The sequence below is a fragment of the Lampris incognitus genome, chromosome 3 (genome assembly GCF_029633865.1).
Source record: "Lampris incognitus isolate fLamInc1 chromosome 3, fLamInc1.hap2, whole genome shotgun sequence".
Lineage (NCBI taxonomy): Eukaryota > Metazoa > Chordata > Actinopteri > Lampriformes > Lampridae > Lampris > Lampris incognitus.
The window spans coordinates 115,116,556-115,138,938 of record NC_079213.1 but is presented as its reverse complement, the minus strand read 5'-3'; the positions used below and the strand labels follow the sequence as shown (position 1 = coordinate 115,138,938).

Below are 22,383 nucleotides of genomic sequence, written 5' to 3'. Positions count from 1 at the left end.
CGATAATCGCTGTTATTACAGCTTTTGAGACTATCTCTCTTGATACTTTGACTAAGTTCGTGTCAGCTTCTAACCCATCTACTTGCCTACTTGACCCTTTACCAGCAAAACTTTTTAAAGACCTGAGGCCTTTCCTGGATCTACAATGCTAGACATTGTTAATTTATCACTTACTACTGGCATTGTTCCCAGCAGTTTTAAGACAGCTGTGGTCAAACCTCTACTTAAGAATCCATACCTTGGTCCAGGGTATCAATAACTATCATCCAGTCTCTAATCTTCCATTCTTTTCTAAAGTACTAGAGAGAGTTTGGCATCAACAACTTCCGACCCACATAGAAGAAAACTATCTATATGAACCATTTCAATCGGCTTTCAGGGCCTGTCGCTCCACAGAACCTGCTCTGACCAGAGTGGTGAACAATCTTCTACTAGCTATGGACTCTGATTCCACTTCTGTGCTTCTACTACTGGACCTCAGTGCAGCCTTTAACACCTTTGATCACTGTATACTACTACTACTACTACTACTACTACTACTAGTTTCGGCTGCTCCAATTAAGGGGCGCCACAGCGGATCATCCGTTTCCATCTCTTCCTGTCCTCCGCATCCTCCTCTGTCACACCACCTCTTTTCCTCTTCCCTGACAGCTCCATATTCAGCATCCTTCTCCCAATATACCCAGCATCTCTCCTCCACACGTGTCCAAACCATCTCCATCTTGTCTCTGTTGCTTTGTCTCCAAACCATCCAACCTGAGCTGTCCCTCTAATATACTCGTTGCTAATTCTGTCCTTCGTCATTCCCAATGAAAATCTTAGCATCTTCAACTCTGCCACCTCCAGCTCCACCTCCTGTCTTTTCTTCAGTGCCACTGTCTCCAAATCAACTCATGCTGGTACCCTTCTGTCACAAATCACTCCTGACACTCTTCTCCACCTACTCCACTCTGCCTGCACTCTCTTTTTCACCTCTCTTCTGCACTCCCCATTAATTTGGACAGTTGACTCCAAGTATTTAAACTCATACACCTTCGTCATCTCCACTCCTTATATCCTCGCCATTCCACTGTCCTCCCTCTCATTCACGCATAGGTATTCTGTCTTGCTCCTACTGACTTTCATTCCTCTTCTCTCCAGTGCATACCTCCACCTCTCCAGGCTCTCCTCCACCTGCACCCTACTCTCACTACAGATCACAATGTCATCTGCAAACATCATCGTCCACGGAGACTCCTGCCTGATCTTATCCGTCAACCTGTCCATCACCATCGCAAACAAGAAAGGGCTAAGAGCCGATCTTAATTTACTGAATGGACTGTGGTGTTGACTGTTTTTTGTTTTTTTTTTGCTTTGTTCTCTCTGTTTTTCTATGTTTTTGGTGGTGTCGTTTTCTTTTGTATGTATGTTTTTGCCTTTTGTGTTGCACTGCTGTGGGCTGGGCGAAACGAAATTTCGTCTCTTTTGTGTATGACAGTACATGACTGAGATGACAATAAATTGTTTCTGATTCTGATGTAATCCCACCTCCACCTTGAACCCATCTGTCATTCCTACTGCACACCTCACCACTGTCACACTGCCCTCATACATATCCTGCACCACTCCTACATACTTCTCTGCAACTCCAGACTTCCTCATACAATACCACACCTCCTCTCTCGGCACCCTGTCATATGCTTTCTCTAAATCTACAAAGACACAATGTAACTCCTGTCACACTGGCGGCGGGCAGCCACACCTGACAGCGGGCTGTGTTATTACCACAACAGGTTGGTGCCAGGGCCAAGGAGTGTCGCCCGCCATGCAGCTTCAGCGTCCAGGGAAAGGCTAGGGCCGGCACTCAATAGCAGCTATGAGCGCCAGCGAGAACAGCAGGCTGTTGTTTATCAAGGATACCTTATCTGGCCGGCGGCTGCTGGTCATTTCGGGCGCTCAGCAAGGCATCCTGCCTGCATCGGCCGTGGACACCATGGCCGGCGGACAAGGCCCCCCGATGGATGCCGCAAATGGCACGCCCATACGTACCTACGGCACCAGGTATGTGGAGGTGTGTTTCGGCGGGCGGCGTTTCGGCTGGGACTTGGTTATTGCCGCGGTGTTGGTTCCCCTCCTGGGCGCAGACTTCCTGTGCGCCTTCAGGCTGCTGGTGGATGTTACGAACCGTCACTTGATCGATGCTGTCTCTTTCGCTACATACCCATGCACACTGGGAGGTGAAGGGACGCTCAGCCTGTCAAACATGCTCGCCGCCGGAGACACGTGTCAACGACTGCTCACAGAGTTCCCTGACCTCACCACACCCACGTTCTCGTCAGCGGTGGCTAAGCACGGCGTGGAGCACCATATTGCCACCGACGGCCCCCCGGTCTACGCACATGCTCGGCACCTCGACTCTGCTAAGCTCGCGATCGCCAGGGAGGAGTTTGCCACCATGGACCACCTCGGCACTGTGCACTGCTCGGACAGCCCGTGGGCCTCCCCCCTGCACATGGTTTCTAAGGCTGATGGCAGTTGGCGCCCCTGCCGCGATTTTCGTCGCCTGAACAATGCCACAACCCCTGACCAGTACCCCATCCCTCACATACAGGACTTCTCTGCCCACCTGGCGGGGGCCACCATCTTTTCTAAAGTAGATTTGGTGCGGGGCTACCACCAGGTACCGGTCCACCCTCGGGAAGTGCCCAAGACAGCGGTCATCACGCCATTTGAACTCTTCCGAGTTCCTGCGGATGCCCTTCCATCTCAAGGGGGCAGCGCAGACGTTCCAGCGGGCGATGGACTCTGTGCTACGGGATATGCCGTTCTTGTTTGTTTAATTGGAGGACATTCTCGTGGCCAGCGCATCCATGGAGGAGCACCTGACGCAGCTCTGGCAGGTGTTCGAGCGGCTCAGTGCGCATGGACTCATAGTCAACCCAGCCAAGTGCCAGTTTGGCCTGTCATCCAACGCCTTCCTCGGCCACCGCATCTCCCCGCAAGGAGCCGTTCCGCTTCCTGCCAGAGTGGACGCCGTTGCCAGTTTTCCACGCCTCCGCACTGTGAAGTCCCTGCAGGAGTTCTTGGGCATGGTGAACTTTTATAACAGGTTCATTCCCCACGGAGCTCACGGCATGCGGCCCTTGTACGAGGCCATGCGGGGCAAGGAAGCCAAGGGCGAGGTAGACTGGTCCCCGGGGATGGACGAAGCTTTCGACGACGCCAAGGCTGCGCTGGCCAATGCCGCTTTGCTGGCGCACCCATCCCCCGCTGCCCCGATTGCCCTCACGACCGACGCCTCTGACTATGCGGTCGGGTCGGTGTGCGAGCAGTGGGTGGGCGGCGCCTGGCAGCCCCTTGCCTTCTTTAGCAAACAGCTTAAGGACAACGAGCGGAAGTACAGCACCTTCGACCGGGAGCTCCTGGGTCTCTTCCTCGCCTCCCGACACTTCAAGTTCCTGTTGGAAGGCCGCCGTTTCACTGCCTTCGTCTACCACAAGCCGCTGACTTTTGCCATGGCCAAGACCTCCGAGCCGTGGTCTGGGTGCCAACAGCGTCAGCTCTCTGCCATCTCGGAGTTTACCACGGACATCCGGCACGTGGCTGACAAGGACAACTTCGTCGCTCACTGCCTCTCTCGGGCGGTGGCAGGGTCCGTTCACTTGGGACTCGATTACGCTGCCATGGCTGCAGACCAAGCCGCTGATGCGGACATCCAGTCCAATCAAGCCGCTACAGAGCTGCGGTTGGAGGATGTGGTGTTTGACAGCGCCAACGCCACGCTCCTCTGCGACGTTTCTACGGGCCAGCCCCGCCCCGTGGTGCCCACCAGCTGGCGGCGCTGTGTTTTTGCCGTTATCCATGGCCTTTCCCACCCAGGTGTGAAGGCGTCCACTAAGCTGGTGGGGGCCAAGTTCGTCTGGCCCGGCCTGGGCTGACTCCTGCGTGGGGTGCCAGCATTCCAAAGTACACCGTCATACCAAAGCCCCCTTCACACCATTCCTGGTGCCCGAGAGGCGTTTTGACCATGTGAATGTGGACCTGGTGGGCCCCCTGCCCCCCTCCCACGGGTTCACTCACCTTCTCACCATGGTGGACAGGACCACCAGGTGGCTGGAATCTGTTCCCCTATCACTGACCACATCTACTGAGGTGGCCTGGGCGTTCATCGGGTCCTGGGTGGCCCGTTTTGGCATGCCGGCTGACCTCACCTCTGACAGGGGCCCGCAGTTCACGTCGGAGCTCTGGACTGCAGGCGCGGGGGGGCTGGGGGTGAAGCTTCACCGCACCACAGCGTACAACCCGCAGCGCAACGGACTTTGTGAGCGGTTTCATCGGTCTATGAAGGCCGTTCTTCCTGCCAGCCTCACGGACAGCAACTGGGTCGATCTTCTCCCGTGGGTCATGCTCGGCCTTCGCTCTGCCCCCAAGGAAGACCTCCAAGGAAGACCTCCAGCTGGTTTACGGCCAGCCGCTGCGGGTCCCGGGTGAGTTTCTCCCGGACGCTGTGGCCCCCTGGTCAGCAGTTTCTCATTGGGCTGTGGCCCGGGGCAGTGCCAACACTTTCGCCCCGATCCCTACATCTCACCACTGCCTCCCTCAGTCCTACGTCCCCAAGGATCTGCTGTCGGCCAAGTACGTCTTCATCCGCCACGACAGCCACCGTACCCCCCTGCAGCCCCCCTAAGACAGGCCCTTCCGCGTCCTGGAAGCGGGGCCTAAGAACTTCGTGGTGGACATGGGGGGCAAGCCGGAGCGGGTCTCGGTGGACCGTCTCAAGCCTGCCCATTTGGACCTGGGTGGGCCGGTCGAATTGGCCCTGCCCTCGCGGTGTGGACGCCCCCTTCTCAGGCCCCTGGCCCGGCCTCGGCCCCTGCCCAGGCTCTGGCTCTGTCCCCTGCCCCCATACCCATTCAGCGCAGCCGTTTTGGCCGCCTGGTCCGCCCCCCCGAGACGTTGACTGTTCACTGAGGACTGTTCGCCTGTTGGCTGTTTGTGTTTCGCGGAGAACTTTCGTGTTGCATTACTGTTTTGCATTTTTTCGTGATGGTGAATTCTGGGGGGGCCTGTGTGGTGATACACAATTGAGGGTAGATTCACCAGGGGCTACTGCTCCTTTAAGGCAGACATTCAGAGTGCTGACGTAGGCACTGCTTAGAGTTTCCGGGGTGAGCCATGTTTGCAGTGGCCTAGCGGTTAGCTGGTTGCCACGAGAGATTGTGCTGTATCGGTGTCGTTTTGTGTGGCGAGTAAACGGAATTGACTCGACCTCTCCGTCTCCTCATTCCTGCACTCCCACAACATCAAACATCAAAGAATTTCAATTGAATTGAATTGAAATTCTTTGACATTAAATATGTCGCACCTCAGGGCTTGGTTCTTGGCCCTCTACTTTTCTCTCTTAATATTTCACCACTTGGCCAAATTATATGAAGTAATGGAATACATTTCCATTGCTATGTGGATGAAACTCAGATATATGTGCCTATAAGTACTGATGATCATACTCCAATGACAAATCTATAGAGGCCTATTTGGCTGCTGTGAAAAATTGGATGCCTCTAAATTTCCTGCTTTTAAATTTGGATAAACCTGAGATGCTGGTCGTTGGCCCTACTAGACATAGACACCAACTTGATCAAGTACCAGTAACGCTCGACAACTCTGTGATTTCACCATGTGGCAGCCAAAAATCTTGGTGCTAAATTTGATCCCAGCCTTTCGTTTGATAAGCACATTAAAGAAATCACCAAGACTGCCATTTTTTTCAGTTATGTAACATGGCTAAAATTAATTCTTTCCTCTCTATGGCTGACGCAGAGACTCTAATACATGCATTTGCAGTGAGTCTTTCCATTAAAGAAAAATAAACAGTCTCCTTCAAGGTCAAGCTCTGGGTACAAAGTCATCCATTATTACTGTACGGCTAATGTTCTCATTAACCTTTTTTTTTTTTTGATGAGTTTCTCCAATCTCTCCGTCAACTTGATGAGACGGAGGTCTAGCTACTTGAGGAAATTCTGTTCCCTCCTGTACCCATATCCCTCAAATCACATTCACCTTTCCTATTCCTCAGCACATACAGCTTTCTCCAACATTGATGATGAAGATTAGAGATTAATTTACTCACCACACAAGAAAACATTGAAAATACATCTATTCAAACAAAGCTTTGAGTAAAACTGCTTCATTCCTTGGTTGCTACAAGTTATTTAATCTGCTTGATATTTCCTCATCATGAGAAAGAGCAGCGTCTCTGAGTTTCCAGTTTAACACCAGCCAGAACTGGAGGGTTTGTAGAAGATGAAGGAGCTGATTGTGGACTTCAGGAGGTCTAGAAGCTGCAGACCCTCCCCCATACACATCAATGGGGTGAAAGTAGAGCGTGTTTCCAGCTTTAAATTCCTTGGAGTCCACATCAGCAAGGAACTTTCCTGGACATCAAACACCCAGGCCCTTGTGAAAAAGGCCCAACAACACCTGCATTTCCTGAGGAGGCTGAGTAGCGCCAGTCTATCCCCCAAAATTCTCACCAACTTCTGCCACTGCACCATAGAGAGCATCCTGACCATCTGCATCTCAGTGTGGTACGGCAACTGCACCTCAGTAGACCAGAAAGCTCTGCAGCGGGTCGTCAAGGCGGCCCAGCATATCACCGGTACCCAGCTCCCAGCCATAAAAGACATTTATCACAAACGCTGCCTTCAAAGGGGTCTGCGCATCAGCAGAGGTCCCACCCACCCCAACCATGGACTGTTCTCCCCCCTGTGCTCTGGGAGGCGCTACAGGAGCCTCAGAGCCCACACTACCAGGCTCAAAAACAGCTTCTTTCCACAAGCTGTTGCCCACCTGAACCTGGTCACCCACTGAATGTCTGTAAATATGTTTATACTCATGCTTTTTTTTTTCCTTCTTTTAAGTCTTCATGTGTGTATATCTTATACTGTGTTGTTGTGTTTGTGTGTGTCTGTCTTGCACTGTTTGGTGAAGCCGCAGCCCTCATTTCATGTTTAACATGTCCCTGCACATTGTTTTTAATGACAATAAACTGAATTGAACTGTATCAGACCAGCTCACCTCTCAATGTGCAGCTCCTTGTTGCACATCTGTTGAACTGAAACCACCACTTTCTTCTGAACACTCTGCCGCAGTTTAAAGTAGAACTTGTCTCGGTCCTTTGGAACGGGGCTGTGGAGGAGAAGGACAAATGAAGCGTTAATCACAGCAGCATGAATGTTTCAGAAGAACTGGATTCCTGTTTTTACACTAAAAAGGGCTTCATAACTGTGCTTTTGTACCTACTCTATTAATCAAGGCTACCTTGTTATTTTGTCTCCAGTATCAGACAATAAGAGAACAATAATCAATCAAAAAATAGATGTCTTTAGAAATGAATATGCAAATAAGCTGTTTGTTCTGAATTAGTGGCAGTGTTCATGTTTATCCAGGGATCTGTGTTTGTGTGTCTGTCTGTGCATGCGTGTGTGTATGTGTGTGTGTGGGGGGGGTTCTATGCTGACCTATAGTTGCCTTTGCCATCATCCTCTTTGACCTCCAGGGAGACAGCAAAGGTGTAGAGGTCACTGTTAGTGGTAGAGGTCAGAGCAGAATCTCTGACATCTGGAGCCGGACGAGAGGAACGGCGGAATGCCGTGGAGAAACTGTAGAGAATTCGACTCACCTGGAGAAGAGAAGAGAAACAACATTTAATTAAACGGTTCAGAAAGTTTTTATGCACCAGCGGCCCCCTGTGGCCGTTTGGTGTTATCACTTCATCTTCCTTCAGAATCTAATGTTGGACTCTGAGCATGCTCCATGACTCACAGCTTCCTTGATGTGGCAGGAGAAGACGTGAATCTGGAAGTCCTCGGAGCTGCGGTAGCTCTCAGTGAAGCAGAAACAGTCACTCTCCGGAGAACCCTCCCTGCCACGGGCGCAGAACAACACCTTGTAGATGGGGAAGGAGGCGATCTCTGTCCCCGTGGCCTGGTCCATGATCCTGGGGAGGCAGCTCTGTTACTTGATGAGGAAAGGTGGATTATCACACACTTTTATATGATTTACAAGGTCACGGGTCAATCAGTATCTGTGATCCTATGATGATCCTGGTTGACAAAGATGTGAAGTCATGACAGCCAGAGGGAAAACAGCAGATGGATGGAGGAATATATTTGTGTCTATAGTCACTCTGTGTTATAAGGCAGAGCTCAGAAAAATAAATAGAAACTTCTACTGATGTCTTAAAAACCTTTTACATCAAACACACAAATTCCACTCCTGCAGTGTTGAACCCATTATTGTCTATGGGTGGACCACGCATGAACCAAGGTGTTCTGCACAGAGCAACACCCACATGCTGTTTATAAACCCAGCTCAACAGGTCAAAGTTCAGCGCGACATGATAGTGCCAGTCGAACAGAACCAAGGACAAGCAGACATCCAGATCCAGAAACAGGAGTAAAATGGAGAAATATTAGATTTTGGAGAGCTCCAATTTCCCAAACTTGATGACAAATCATTGGAATTATACACACAAACTGGGAGGAAACCGATGAGCATATTTCCAACCAAGTAGGCAGACCAGGTATACTGAAAAATGCAGAATAGAGAACCAGGACAATTACTTGTGTTTTATTATAAACCAACTCTTTAACTCTGGTTAAGGTGTGAAAAGGGAACTCAGCTGGTTTAGTGTTGGCTGGAATGAAAACTGGCATGCACACGGCCCTCAGTGGCATATGGTTGAGTGCTCCAGCTATATGATAAAGCATTCATACAGTCATTGAAATGCATGTTTACATTTTTAAAAACCTAATTCCTGCAGAAAACGTGACGACAGAGCATGAAGCACCAGACACACACACAAACACACACACACACGCGCACCTGACGCAGCCCTCAGGGCTGTTGGGTACGTGCAAGGTGACGGGGATGGGGACGGCGCTCTCGGCCCGCAGGGTGGCCATGGCTCTCTGGGCCTCGGGCTCGTTGCGGGGGGCTTTGACCCAGGTACAGCCCAGGTAGGACAGCTTGGAGAACTGGACATTGTCCTCCTCTGGCATCACCGGGCTGGACAAAGCTTGGCCTGCTGACACCTCTGAGAGACACAAAGGCAGTTAAAGGTCATGTCCGTGCCATGCTTTTAACTAAGTGGGTAGACAAACAGGTGTGAAATCAAAGCTTTGTTGGCTTAACTCCCTGGAACAGTTGAAAACAAGCTGGTCAGTGAAAGTGAATAAGTAACGGAGATTGCTTAAATAACCCCTGAGCAAGGCACCTAACCTAAACCTTATACGTGCTAGCGGAACATCTATCAGTAGAAGACTTTGGTTGTACTGGGGAACTTTGGTGTGGTGAAGAAGAAGGAGGCTTGATTAACATACAGATTAAATAAAGTCTTAGAAATAATCCATGATGTGTTTACATTCGACATCTTTCTCTTACTCTGGTTTATTTACAGTGTGTCAAGAACACAACTCTTCAGACAGAGGAAATACACTGGAATGCAAAGTGTTTATAGCGTGTCTATATAACATGGCTATATGGTGTCTATATAACAGGACTATATGGTGTCTATATAACATGACTATATGGGGTATATATGGTGTATATATAACATGACTATATGGTGTATATATAACATGACAATATGTTGTCTATATAATGTCTATATGGTGTCTATATAACATGACTATATGGTGTCTATATAACATGACTGTATGGTATCTATATAACATGAATATATGGCGTCTCTATGGTGTCTATATAAAATAACTATATGGTGTCTATATAACATTAATATATTGTGTCTATAATACATGCATATATGGTGTCTATATAACATGACTATATGGTGTCTATATAACATGACTATGTGGTGTCTATATAACATTAATATATGGTGTCTATAATACATGAATATATGGTGTCTATATAACATGACTATATGGTGTCTATATAACATGACTATATGGTGTCTATATAATATGACTATATGGTGTCTATATAACATGACAACATGGTGTCTATATGGTGTCTATATAATATGACTATATGGTGTCTATATAACATGACTGTATGGTATCTATATAACATGAATATATGGCATCTCTATGGTATCTATATAAAATGACTATATGGTGTCTATATAACATTAATATATTGTGTCTATAATACATGCATATATGGTGTCTATAATACATGCATATATGGTGTCTATATAACATGACTATATGGTGTCTATATAACATGACTATATGGTGTCTATATAATATGATTATATGGTGTCTATATAACACAACTATATGGTGTCTATATAACATGACTATATGGTGTCTATATAACATGAATATATGGTGTCTATATAACAAGACTATATGGTGGCTATATAACATGAATATGTGGTTTCTATATAACATGACTATATGGTGTCTATATAATGTGAACATATGGTGTCTATATAACATGACTATACGGTGGCTATATAACATGAATATGTGGTGTCTACATAACATGACTATATGGTGTCTATATGGTGTCCATATAACATGAATATGTGGTGTCTATATAACATGACTATATGGTGTCTATATGGTGTCTATATAACATGAATATATGGTGGCTATATAACATGAATATGTGGTGTCTATATAACATGACTATATGGTGTCTATATAACATGACTATATGGTGTCTATATAACATGACTATATGGTGGCTATATAACATGACTATATGGTGGCTATATAATATGACTATATGGTGGCTATATAACATGAATATGTGGTGTCTATATGGTGTCTATATAACATGACTATATGGTGTCTATATAACATGACTATATGGTGGCTATATAACACGACAATATGGTGGCTATATAACATGACTATATGGTAGCTCTATGGTGTCTATACAGTGCTTCTACATGTTACAATGTAACAATGTTACAATTCATTTAGCAGACGCTTTTATCTAAAGCGACGTACATCTGAGAGTTCATACAACACAAGCAAGGATCTAGTCAGGAGACAACAATGCAAGTAAGTGCTAAAAATCTAGGTTCAAGTCCAATAGGACATAGGTGTCAACAGGCAGTGCACAAAGGCAATGCATAGAGTGTATGGGAACACACACACACACACATATATATATATGTATGTGTGTGTATGTGTGTGTATGTATGTGTGTGTGTATATATATATACACTACCGTTCAAAAGTTTAGGATCACCCAAACAATTTCGTGTTTTCCATGAAAAGTCACACTTATTCACCACCATATGTTGTGAAATGAATAGAAAATAGAGTCAAGACATTGACAAGGTTAGAAATAATGATTTGTATTTGAAATAAGATTTTTTTTACATCAAACTTTGCTTTCGTCAAAGAATCCTCCATTTGCAGCAATTACAGCATTGCAGACCTTTGGCATTCTAGCTGTTAATTTGTTGAGGTAATCTGGAGAAATTGCACCCCACGCTTCCAGAAGCAGCTCCCACAAGTTGGATTGGTTGGATGGGCACTTCTTTGAGCAGATTGAGTTTCTGGAGCATCACATTTGTGGGGTCAATTAAACGCTCAAAATGGCCAGAAAAAGAGAACTTTCATCTGAAACTCGACAGTCTATTCTTGTTCTTAGAAATGAAGGCTATTCCATGCGAGAAATTGCTAAGAAATTGAAGATTTCCTACACCGGTGTGTACTACTCCCTTCAGAGGACAGCACAAACAGGCTCTAACAGGTACTATTTAATGAAGATGCCAGTTGGGGACCTGTGAGGCGTCTGTTTCTCAAACTAGAGACTCTAATGTACTTATCTTCTTGCTCAGTTGTGCAACGCGGCCTCCCACTTCTTTTTCTACTCTGGTTAGAGCCTGTTTGTGCTGTCCTCTGAAGGGAGTAGTACACACCGGTGTAGGAAATCTTCAATTTCTTAGCAATTTCTCGCATGGAATAGCCTTCATTTCTAAGAACAAGAATAGACTGTCGAGTTTCAGATGAAAGTTCTCTTTTTCTGGCCATTTTGAGCGTTTAATTGACCCCACAAATGTGATGCTCCAGAAACTCAATCTGCTCAAAGAAGTGCCCATCCAACCAATCCAACTTGTGGGAGCTGCTTCTGGAAGCGTGGGGTGCAATTTCTCCAGATTACCTCAACAAATTAACAGCTAGAATGCCAAAGGTCTGCAATGCTGTAATTGCTGCAAATGGAGGATTCTTTGACGAAAGCAAAGTTTGATGTAAAAAAAATCTTATTTCAAATACAAATCATTATTTCTAACCTTGTCAATGTCTTGACTCTATTTTCTATTCATTTCACAACATATGGTGGTGAATAAGTGTGACTTTTCATGGAAAACACAAAATTGTTTGGGTGATCCCAAACTTTTGAACGGTAGTGTATATATATATATATATATATATATATATATATATATATAGTAATACCATCAGGTGCTGGGTCTTCATCTTCTTAAAGATGGAGAGGGACTCAGTGGATTGAATGGAGTTTGACTCATTCCACCATCAAGGAACTACAGAAGAGAAGAGTCTGGCTAGTGACTTAGGGCCCTGTTGTGGCGGAAGTGCCAGGGACCTTTCATTGGCAGAGCATAGTGAGCAGGACTGAGTGTAGACCTGAATGAGGGAGTTCAGGTAGGCGGGAGCCGTTTTAGTTGCCGTTTTGTAAGCCAGCATTTTGAATTTGATGCCGGCAGCGACTGGGAGCCAGTGGAGGGATATGAACAGCGGAGTGACACGTGCTGTTTTGGGTTGGTTAAAGACCAGATGCGCCGCCGTGTTCTGGGTCATTTGCAGAGGTTTGAAAGTGCATGCAGAGAGACCTGCCAGTAAGGAGTTGCAGTAGTCAATGTGTGATATTACAAGACAGGTAGGGTCTAATTTTCCTGATGTTGTGCAGGGCAAATCAGCACAACTGAGCAATCAAGGCCATGTGAACCTTAAAGGTTTGTTGGTCATCAATCATGGTAGACACCCAGGTTTCGGGCAGACATTGTGGGCATGAGTTGGGTTGATCCGAGCTGGATATTGATCTGTTGTTGTAAGGATGGACTGCCTGGGATGACAAGGAGCTCCGTCTTCGATAGTTTAAGCTGAAGATGTCGTTCTTTCATCCATGCAGACATATCAGCAAGGCATGACGATATCCATGCTGAGACTGTGAGGTCATCTGGCAGGAATGACAGGAAGAGCCGGGTATTGTCAGTATAGCAATGGTATGAGAAACCATGGGAGCAGATATTGCACCAAGTGAGGAGGTGTATATTGAGAAGAGAAGGGGACCAAGTACTGACCCTGCAGTGCAGTCTTGGTAGAGTGACCCCACTTAAAGCCAGACTGATTTGGATCATACAGATTGTTCTCAGAAAGGAATTCAGAGACTTGGTTAAAGCCTGTGCGCTCAAGCATTTTTGATAGAAAGGGTAGGAGTGAAACCGGTCTGTAGTTTTCAAACTGGGCTGGGTTGAGTGTAGGTTTTTTGAGCAGTCGGGTGATCCGAGCTTGCTTAAATGCAGGGGGAACACACCCTTTGTAAGCGAGGAGTTGATGATGTGTGTGACTGACTATATAGTGTGTCTACGTATCTGGTGTCTATTTGAATCATGTAGGAATGGAGGGGGAACAAAAGTGAGCTTATTTTGACATTAAGATCAAATCCTCCACTGGCTGGGTTCGGTAATGATCACTCACTCCACTTGTACTGAAGAAGCTTTTAGAAACAAAGTCCTGTGTGAATCAGGAAGTTTCCAAGCAGCAGCGAGGACACAGTCATCATGACAGTTTGGCTTTCCAGTTCATTCTTAGTATTCTGGTATTACCTACATGGAGTGCCATGTGGACAGGATTTCCATACAGGCCGATAACATGTGCACAAAAGCTCAGAAACTTACACGAAGGTGACTGTCAACTTATAAAATACTCAACTTAGCATAATTTTCTGTAACTGATGACTAAACCATCTGGTACTCAGTGCAGTATAAAACAAATGACATGAAATAACTGTGAAAACCGTTTGACAAGCAATAATTCAGCACCAAAATTCAAGAGCTTGACCTCTGACAAGGATGAGCAGCTGACTTGTTTATTATGGAGATTTGATTGACCTCATTACAGTTAAAAGTTTCAAAATAACTGAGTTCATTGCGTACATATGAGAACATTAAGAAAATTGACCACATGACTTTAAAAGGGAAAATTCACAGATTTTCAACCTTATCTTATAAATTATTATTATTAAGTATTATTATTATCTCTGTCTATCTACAACAGGGATAGCACAAGAAACTCACCTGCAGTTGTTCCTGATCATTTCTGCATCTCTGGGGTGCAGTCTAACGACATATCAGCAGGGTTTCTAACACTCTAATTTACTCTAAACACACTGTTAAAAAGAAAACACATCCTCGTTCTCTCAGCTAAGCTACATTGCCAATGGTGGAAATGACATCACACAATACTAGCACAGAGGATTCTATGGACAATGAAACAGAAGCTAGTATGCACCAATGCATTCTGGTACACGTAAATGCTGTAGGAAAAAAAAATACCCTGCTGACCTTTTACAGGGATTAGAACCCCTAAACCCGCTAACTTTACAAAGGGCATAGAACCCCTAAGCCCACTAACATTACCCAGGAAATAGAACTCCTAGCTCTGCTACCATTAGTTCCTTGTTCTACAGGGAATAAAACCCCCAACCCTTCTAATGTCACACAGGGAATAGAACCCCCAACCCCGCTAACATTAGTGCCTTTCTCTACAGGAAATAGAACCCCTAACCCTGCTAATGTTACAAAGAGAATAGAACCATTGACCCTGGTAGTGGTAGTGCCTTGCTCAACTTTCAGGTGTCAGCAGTTGTGTTGCCTGATGTTTATTCCCAGAGGTCTGGGTCAGTTTGTCCTTGCCGTTATACCACACAATGGATCCAGTATGAGTCATTGAGCAACAATATGAACCACTATGACCCAGTATGAGCCAGTTCAACTGCTCCCAGTCTCACTCACACACTACTTGATACAGTACAGGTGAATATTGTGATGGTTCACATGAAGCTTCAGTCTCTTCTGGTGTTCAACAAAACAAAGACACTTCCATCACCACAACGCAGTTAACCACTGCCCACATCCAGAACCTTACCGGGTGGACTGGAATCCAGCAGCATGCCCTGTAGTTGGGCCCCAGGAGCCCCAGGCTTCTTCTGCTTCTCCATGTCCTCCAAACTGCTCTTCTCCTCATTCACCCCATCTTCATCCTCCAACACCTCCTCCATAGCCTTCTCCAGCTGGTCACTACCGTTCAACGACATCTATACATGAGAGAGAGAGAGAGAGAGAGAGAGAGAGAGAGAGAGAGAGAGAGAGGGATCATCTTACATTGGGTCAGACACAGCCCATGTCTAGACTAAATAAGTCAAAGATAGACAGACAAACATGCATGCACACACACACATACACATGTGCAACAGCCAGACAGACCTTTAGCCTGGGCTTGCTCTCGGAGCCTGGAGATGAGCCGGCACCGCCGGGCTGAACCAGAACAAACTCCTCACTGGTTACGGTGGCTACAGACTCAGTGGAGCCGCTCACTTTTCCCAGTGAGGAGCTGTCGTCCATGGCTGGCTGGAGGCGCTAGAGGTCAATACAGAGCACCAGGGGTGACCCTCTCCCCCCCTCTCCTCTCCTCTCCTCTCCTCTGAGGGCAGCCTGAGGAGTTGTCGTGCTGCAGCCCTATAAGACCCTAAACAGGAAGCGACATTACATTTCATCACACATCATGAACTGATATTGAAAGGTTCTTCCACATTCTCATCATGTGGAGACTCTCACATCTAAATCCAGTGTGTTCCTCACCTACAGCTGTTTTACGTTGTTTTTTTCCTTCTGAAATGATTTTCTTTATTTGCAAGCTGCTTCTCCTGACTCTGATCATCCTACTGATGTAACGAGCTTTGCATCCAACTGAGCGCAGCCAAAGTCACAAAAATGTAGATCTGTCACTCACTGCTGGTTTGTGCACATCTTAGCCAAGTCTATATGATTTCCTGCTTCATTCCATTTCTTCTAGTAACCATCCATCCATCCACCCACCCATCCATCCATCCATCCACCCACCCATCCATCCATACATTATCTGAACCGCTTATCCTGCTCTCAGGGTCACAGAGATGCTGGAAACTATCCCAGCAGTCATTGGGCGGCAGGCAGGGAGACACCCTGGACAGGCCGCCAGGCCATCACAGGGCCCCCCCCACCCCCAACCACCCACCCACATTCACACCTAGGGACAATTTAGTATGGCCGATTCACCTGACCTACATGTCTTTGGACTGTGGGAGGAATCCGGAGCCCCCGGAGGAAACCCACACAGACACGGGGAGAACATGCAAACTCCACACAGAGGACGACCCGGGACGACCCACCACGGTGGGACTACCCGGGGCTCAAACCCAGGACCTTCTTGCTGTGAGGCAACCGCGCTAACCACTGCACCACCATGCTGCCTTCTTCTAGTATCCAGGTGAATTAATTACAACAGAAGAATGGCAAACAAAAGACACATGACTTTTTTGCCACCTTTTCCTCCCCAATTGTACTTGGCCAGTTACCCCACTCTTCCAAGCCGTCCTGGTCGCTGCTCCACCCCCTCTGCCAATCTGGGGAGGGCTGCAGACTACCACATGCCTCCTCCAATACAAGTGGAGTCACCAGATGCTTCTTTTCACCTGACAGTGAAGAGTTTCACCAGGGGGACGTAGCGCGTGGGAGGATCACGCTATTCCCCCCAGTTCCCCCTCCCCCCTGAACAGGCACCCCGACCGACCAGAGGAGGCGCTAGTGCAGTGATCAGGACATATACCCACATCCGGTTTCCCACCCGCAGACACGGCCAATTTGTGTCTGTAGGGACGTCCGACCAAGCCAGAGGTAACACGGGGATTGGACCCGGCGACCCCCGTGTTGGTAGGCAACAGAATAGACCGCCAAGCTACCCAGATGCCAACATGTGGCTTTTTATTTTTTGTTACTGCAAGCTGCTTTACATACTGATCGCTGTATCGAAGTGGAGTGTTGTTTTAAAGGTTGCGTGTCTGTCAACCAACTAACTGATCACCATCACCACAGGGACTGTTTGGCTGAGTGGCTCTGTATCATGGCTGCCCCGGTGCCACCACATTGTTACACAACACTTGACTGCTGAAGTAGAAAAACGTAAGGAAGACGGCTACAGGCTGAAGAGAAATGACAAAAAGGAAAAAGGCCGATGCTCTCTTGAAATATGTTTTATTTTTCATTTGACTGTATTTCATGTCCATATACAGACTGGGGCGGCACGGTGGCGCAGTGGTTAGCATGGTCGCCTCAGCAAGAAGGTCCTGGGTTCGAGCCCCAGGGTAGTCCAACCTTGGGGGGTCGTCCTCTGTGTGGAGTTTGCATGTTCTCCCCTTGTCTGTGTGGCTTTCCTCTGGGTGCTCTGGTTTCCTCCCACAGTCGAAAGACATGTAGGTCAGGTGACTTGGCTGTACTAAATTGTCCCTAGGTGTGACTGTGTCAGCCCTGTGATGGTCTGGCGGCCTGTCCAGGGTGTCTCCCCGCCTGCCGCCCAATGACTGCTAGGATAGGCTCAAGCATCCTGCAACCCTGAGTTAAGGATAAGCGGTTTGGATAATGGATGGATGGATCTAATCAGCCAATCGTGTGGCAGCAGTGCAGTGCATAAAATCTTGTCCACATGAGTCTGGAGCTTCCATTAATGCCCACATCAGCCATCAGAATGGGGGGAAAAATGTGATCTCAGTGATTTCAACTGTGGCATGACTGTTGGTGCCAGACGGGCTGGTTTGAGTATTTCTGTAACTGCTGGTCTCCTGGGATTTTCACGCTCAACAGTCCCTAGAGTTTACTCAGAATAGTGTAGCAAAACGAAACAAATCCAGTGAGAGGCAGTTCTGCAGTTGGAAATGCCTTGTTGATGAGAGGGGTTGACGGAGAATGGTCAGACTGGTTCGAGCTGACAGCAAGGCTACGTTAACTCACATAACCACTCTGTATAATTGTGGTGAGCAGAAAAGCATCTCAGAACGCACAACACCTCAAACCTTGAGGCGGATGGACGACAACAGCAGGAGAACATGTCAGGTTCCACTTCTGTCAGCCCAGAACATGAAGCTGAGGCTGCAATGGACACAGGCTCACCAAAACTGGATGGCTGAAGAAGAATGGGAAAACACAGCCTGATGACTCTCAACTTCTGCTGAAGCCACAGATGGTAGGGTCAGAATTTGGCACCAACAACATGAACCATGGACCCAACCTGCATTGTGTTAACAGTTCAGTCTGGTGGCGATGGTGTCATGGTGTGGGCAATGTTTTCTTGGCAAACTTTGGGCCCATTAATACCTATCCATCATCGCTTGAATGCCAAAGCCTATTTGAGTATTGTTACTGACCGTGTACTTCATGGCCAGAGTTTACCAATCTTGTAATGGCTACGTCCAGCATGATGATGCATCGTGTCACAAAGCAAAACTGTCTCAAACCGAATTCATGAAGATGACGATGAGGTCAATGTTCTTCAGTGGCCTTCTCAGTAATCGGATCTGAACCCTATGGAAGACCTTTGGGATGTGGTAGAATGGGAGATTAACAGCATGAATGTGCAGCTGAGGGAGGTCCTACCCACTATTAGAATAGAATAAAACAGAATAGAATAGCATAGAATATTCTTTATTAGTCATTTTGTACATACATACAAATGAAATGTCCTCCCTGCGTTTAACCCATCCTAGCTGTGCAGCCAGGAGCAGTGGGCAGCCGGCGTGCAGCGCCCGGGGACCAACTCCAGTTATTTCCTCCCATGACCTTGGTCAGGGGCACATATGAGGCTGCACCGTAGCAGCCTCATATGTGAGGCTGCACCCTAGATGATGACACCACTTGGTGCTCCATTTTGTCCCTTGGCAAGATCCTCTGTTGTTCGGTGGCACAGCGTAGCTGAGACGGCCACAGAAGAATCCTGTTGCTTTTTGCCAGAACTGCTGCCGAGTTGACAAACAGAGCTGCCGGTTGCCGGAACCGCTGCCAAGTTGACTGAGCGGAGCCGCCCCATGGTTTGCCCTTTCCAGGTACTGCCAGCTGGGTAGACTGTGCCCGGGGATTTGAATTCAGAGTTACCTTCTCCTAGCCTTTGACTAAAGAGGCATCAACCTACAAGGCAGCAGGTGGATTTGAAATCAGAGTTCCCTTCTCCTATCGCAATGTGTTGGCTGGACTGGGCACCAAAGGAAGTACCATACAGGAGGACCAGATCTATCAGTAGGGATGTCATCATTAGCCAAAGGGCCCTTGCTGAGGTAAGGTGCTACCCCTCTACAGCCTGTGGTTGCAGTTTAGCGTCTTACCCAGGACCGATTAGACTATTAGTAGAGCGTTCTTTTAGTAGGACTATTAGTAGAGCGTTCTTTTAGTAGGACTATTAGTAGAGCGTTCTTTTAGTAGGACTATTAGTAGAGCGTTCTTTTAGTAGGACTATTAGTAGAGTGTTCCTCATAAAGTGCTCAGTGAATGTTTATTACCTTGTAACCTTGTTTAGAAAGGTGCGATATAAATAATTTATTATTATTATTATTTATTATTAGGCCAGTTTTGATGCTATGTATTCCATCATTCATTAAATACTCCTGACATGTTTTGTTTTACTGTCCAAACTTCCTTTCCCCCGATCATCATGTTGGGACAGAGAGTGAGATAACCCCCCCCCACCCAGGTTCCATTTCCACCACACTGGACATTGTATAGACTGGTGGAAGACTTTATAAACCCCACAGACTCACAACAGCTCACCATTATCTTTGTTCTCCAAAGGAAAGACAGAGCGTTGTTGGGGTCAGTACATCCTGAACATCACCTCATGAAAAATAATCAGCATCATCATCATCATTCTGGCCATATGCCTGGAGACCCACGAGAAGTTAGTGAAAAGTATTTTCATCAGACGAGCAGGTCCCACCTGCACCAACTTGTTATGTCTTCCCTGTTCTTTCACTATGTAAATAAACCATATCAGCATCCTGATACCCTGGAACCATAGAGGGATACACAAACACTTGTTTTATTGTGAAACACTGCCACTGTGTCCAGCAGTGTTCGTACTGACCTGACCTCTGACCTCTGTAATGCAGCTCTGAGACACGCCGGCAGACATGCTGCCATCTGGACACGGGACATCCTTACAGGTGAACTCACAGTTTGGGCCAATATGATTACAATAATCTTGTCACTTCTACACGTATCATGCTGTAGGCCCAGGTCATCAATGTACTTACAAACTGAAGTAAACTTTCCCAAGACTCAGCTCGGCTGAGAAAGTACAGTCTGAACGTGTCCCAGTTCTAGAAGTGAGTACGAAGGGAAAATTACATCAGACATGAGTTTATGACTCATTAGCCAACACAATCACACAACTTCAGAGTATGCTCAGGGACACTTTTAAAGTCCAGCGTAGGTCAAAATGAAGACTCCTACACTACTACTACCACTACTACTACTACTTTCGGCTGCTCCCGTTAGGGGTCGCCACCGTGGATCATCTGTTTCCATCTCTTCCTGTCCTCGGCATCTTCCTCTGTCACACCAGCTACCTGCATGTCCTCCCTCACCACATCCATAAACCTCCTCTTTGGCCTTCCTCTTCTCCTCTTCCCTGGCAGTTGAATATGGAGCTGCCAGGGAAGAGGATTACAGGGAAATGAAGGCTCCTACACTGAAAAGATAAATATGTAGAATAAGACTTTTTTTTAAGACTTTCCCCCCCTTTTTTCCAGTCAATTACCCCACTCTTCCGAGCCATCCCAGTTCCTGCTCCACCCCCTCGGCTGATCTGGGGAGGGCTGCAGACTACCACATGCCTCCTCTGATATATGTGGAGTCACCAGCCACTTCTTTTCACCTGACGGTGAGGAGTTTCACCGGGGGGACGTAGCGCATGGGAGGGTCACGCTATTCCTCCCAGTTCCCCCTCCCCCCTGAACAGGCACCCTGACCAACCAGAGGAGGCACTAGTGCAGCAACCAGGACACATATCCACATCTGGCTTCCCACCCGCAGACACGGCCAATTGTATCTGTATGGATGCCCGACCAAGCCGGAGGTAACACAGGGATTCAAGCCACTGATCCCCGTGTTGGTAGGTAACGGAACAGACCGCTACGCTACCCGGATGCCCAGGTCAAGCTTCTTTTGCTGCCTGGTTTTTGAGTCTCAGGTTGAAGAGAAACCACCTTCAGTGGGAGAATTCAACCAAGGAGTGACGACGTGTCTGGAACAGAAAGAAACCAGTTTAACATGAAATGTCAGGATGGTAGACAGAGAGAAAGAAGATGTTTCCTGTCAGTTTTCAAGGATGTAATCATGACGAGAGGAAGTGAGGTCTGTTCTTATGAAGTAGGGAGAAATCTGACTCATTTTCTGTTCATCATAACTGGCATGTGTATCCTCAGCCAGAGCATAATGGATTCTGTGCAGATTGTTTAGCAAGCCTTGGTTCCCCCCCCCTCACTTACTTTTAGTCAGACCTTTTATACAGACCTACAATCAGTTTGTTGTTAAAATGCACCAGGTTTAATTGTCAAGAATCATCATCCACCTATAACCATGTCAACAGTCATCATCCACCTATCACCATGTCAAGAGTCATCATCCCCCTATCACCATGTCAAGAGTCATCATCTACCTATCACCATGTCAAGAGTCATCATCCCCCTATCAGCACGTCAAGAGTCATCATCTACCATGTCAAGAGTCATCATCCCCCTATCAGCATGTCAAGAGTCATCATCCACCTATCACCATGTCAAGAGTCATCATCCCCCTATCAGCATGTCAAGAGTCATCATCCCCCTATCACCATGTCAAGAGTCATCATCCCCCTATCACCATGCCAAGAGTTATCATCTACCTATCACCATGTCAAGAGTCATCATCCCCCTATCACCATGCCAAGAGTTATCATCTACCTATCACCATGCCAAGAGTTATCATCTACCTATCACCATGTCAAGAGTCATCATCCCCCTATCACCATGTCAAGAGTCATCATCCCCCTATCACCATGCCAAGAGTTATCATCTACCTATCACCATGTCAAGAGTCATCATCCCCCTATCAGCATGTCAAGAGTCATCATCTACCTATCACCACGTCAAGAGTCATCATCTACCTATCACCATGTCAAGAGTCATCATCTACCTATCACCATGTCAAGAGTCATCATCTACCTATCACCATGTCAAGAGTCATCATCTACCTATCACCATGTCAAGAGTCATCATCTACCTATCACCATGTCAAGAGTCATCATCTACCTATCACCATGTCAAGAGTCATCA

At 47.0% G+C, this 22,383-nt stretch overlaps 1 protein-coding gene across 4 annotated transcripts in view; it reads right to left on the bottom strand.

The window, feature by feature from the left end:
• The window catches only part of rabgap1l (RAB GTPase activating protein 1-like), a 249,462-nt gene that overhangs the window by 218,544 nt on the left and 8,535 nt on the right, over positions 1–22,383 (bottom strand). For all 4 annotated transcript variants that reach the window (XM_056275886.1, XM_056275888.1, XM_056275887.1 and 1 more), the window contains exons 2-7: positions 15,476–15,737; positions 15,138–15,306; positions 8,866–9,076; positions 7,804–7,978; positions 7,500–7,660; positions 7,057–7,167 (exon numbers count right to left, since the gene is read on the bottom strand). In XM_056275886.1, coding sequence (XP_056131861.1) covers positions 7,057–7,167; positions 7,500–7,660; positions 7,804–7,978; positions 8,866–9,076; positions 15,138–15,306; positions 15,476–15,613 — 965 coding nt within the window. In that variant the 5' untranslated portion in view covers positions 15,614–15,737. The remainder of the gene's footprint in view (positions 1–7,056; positions 7,168–7,499; positions 7,661–7,803; positions 7,979–8,865; positions 9,077–15,137; positions 15,307–15,475; positions 15,738–22,383) is intronic.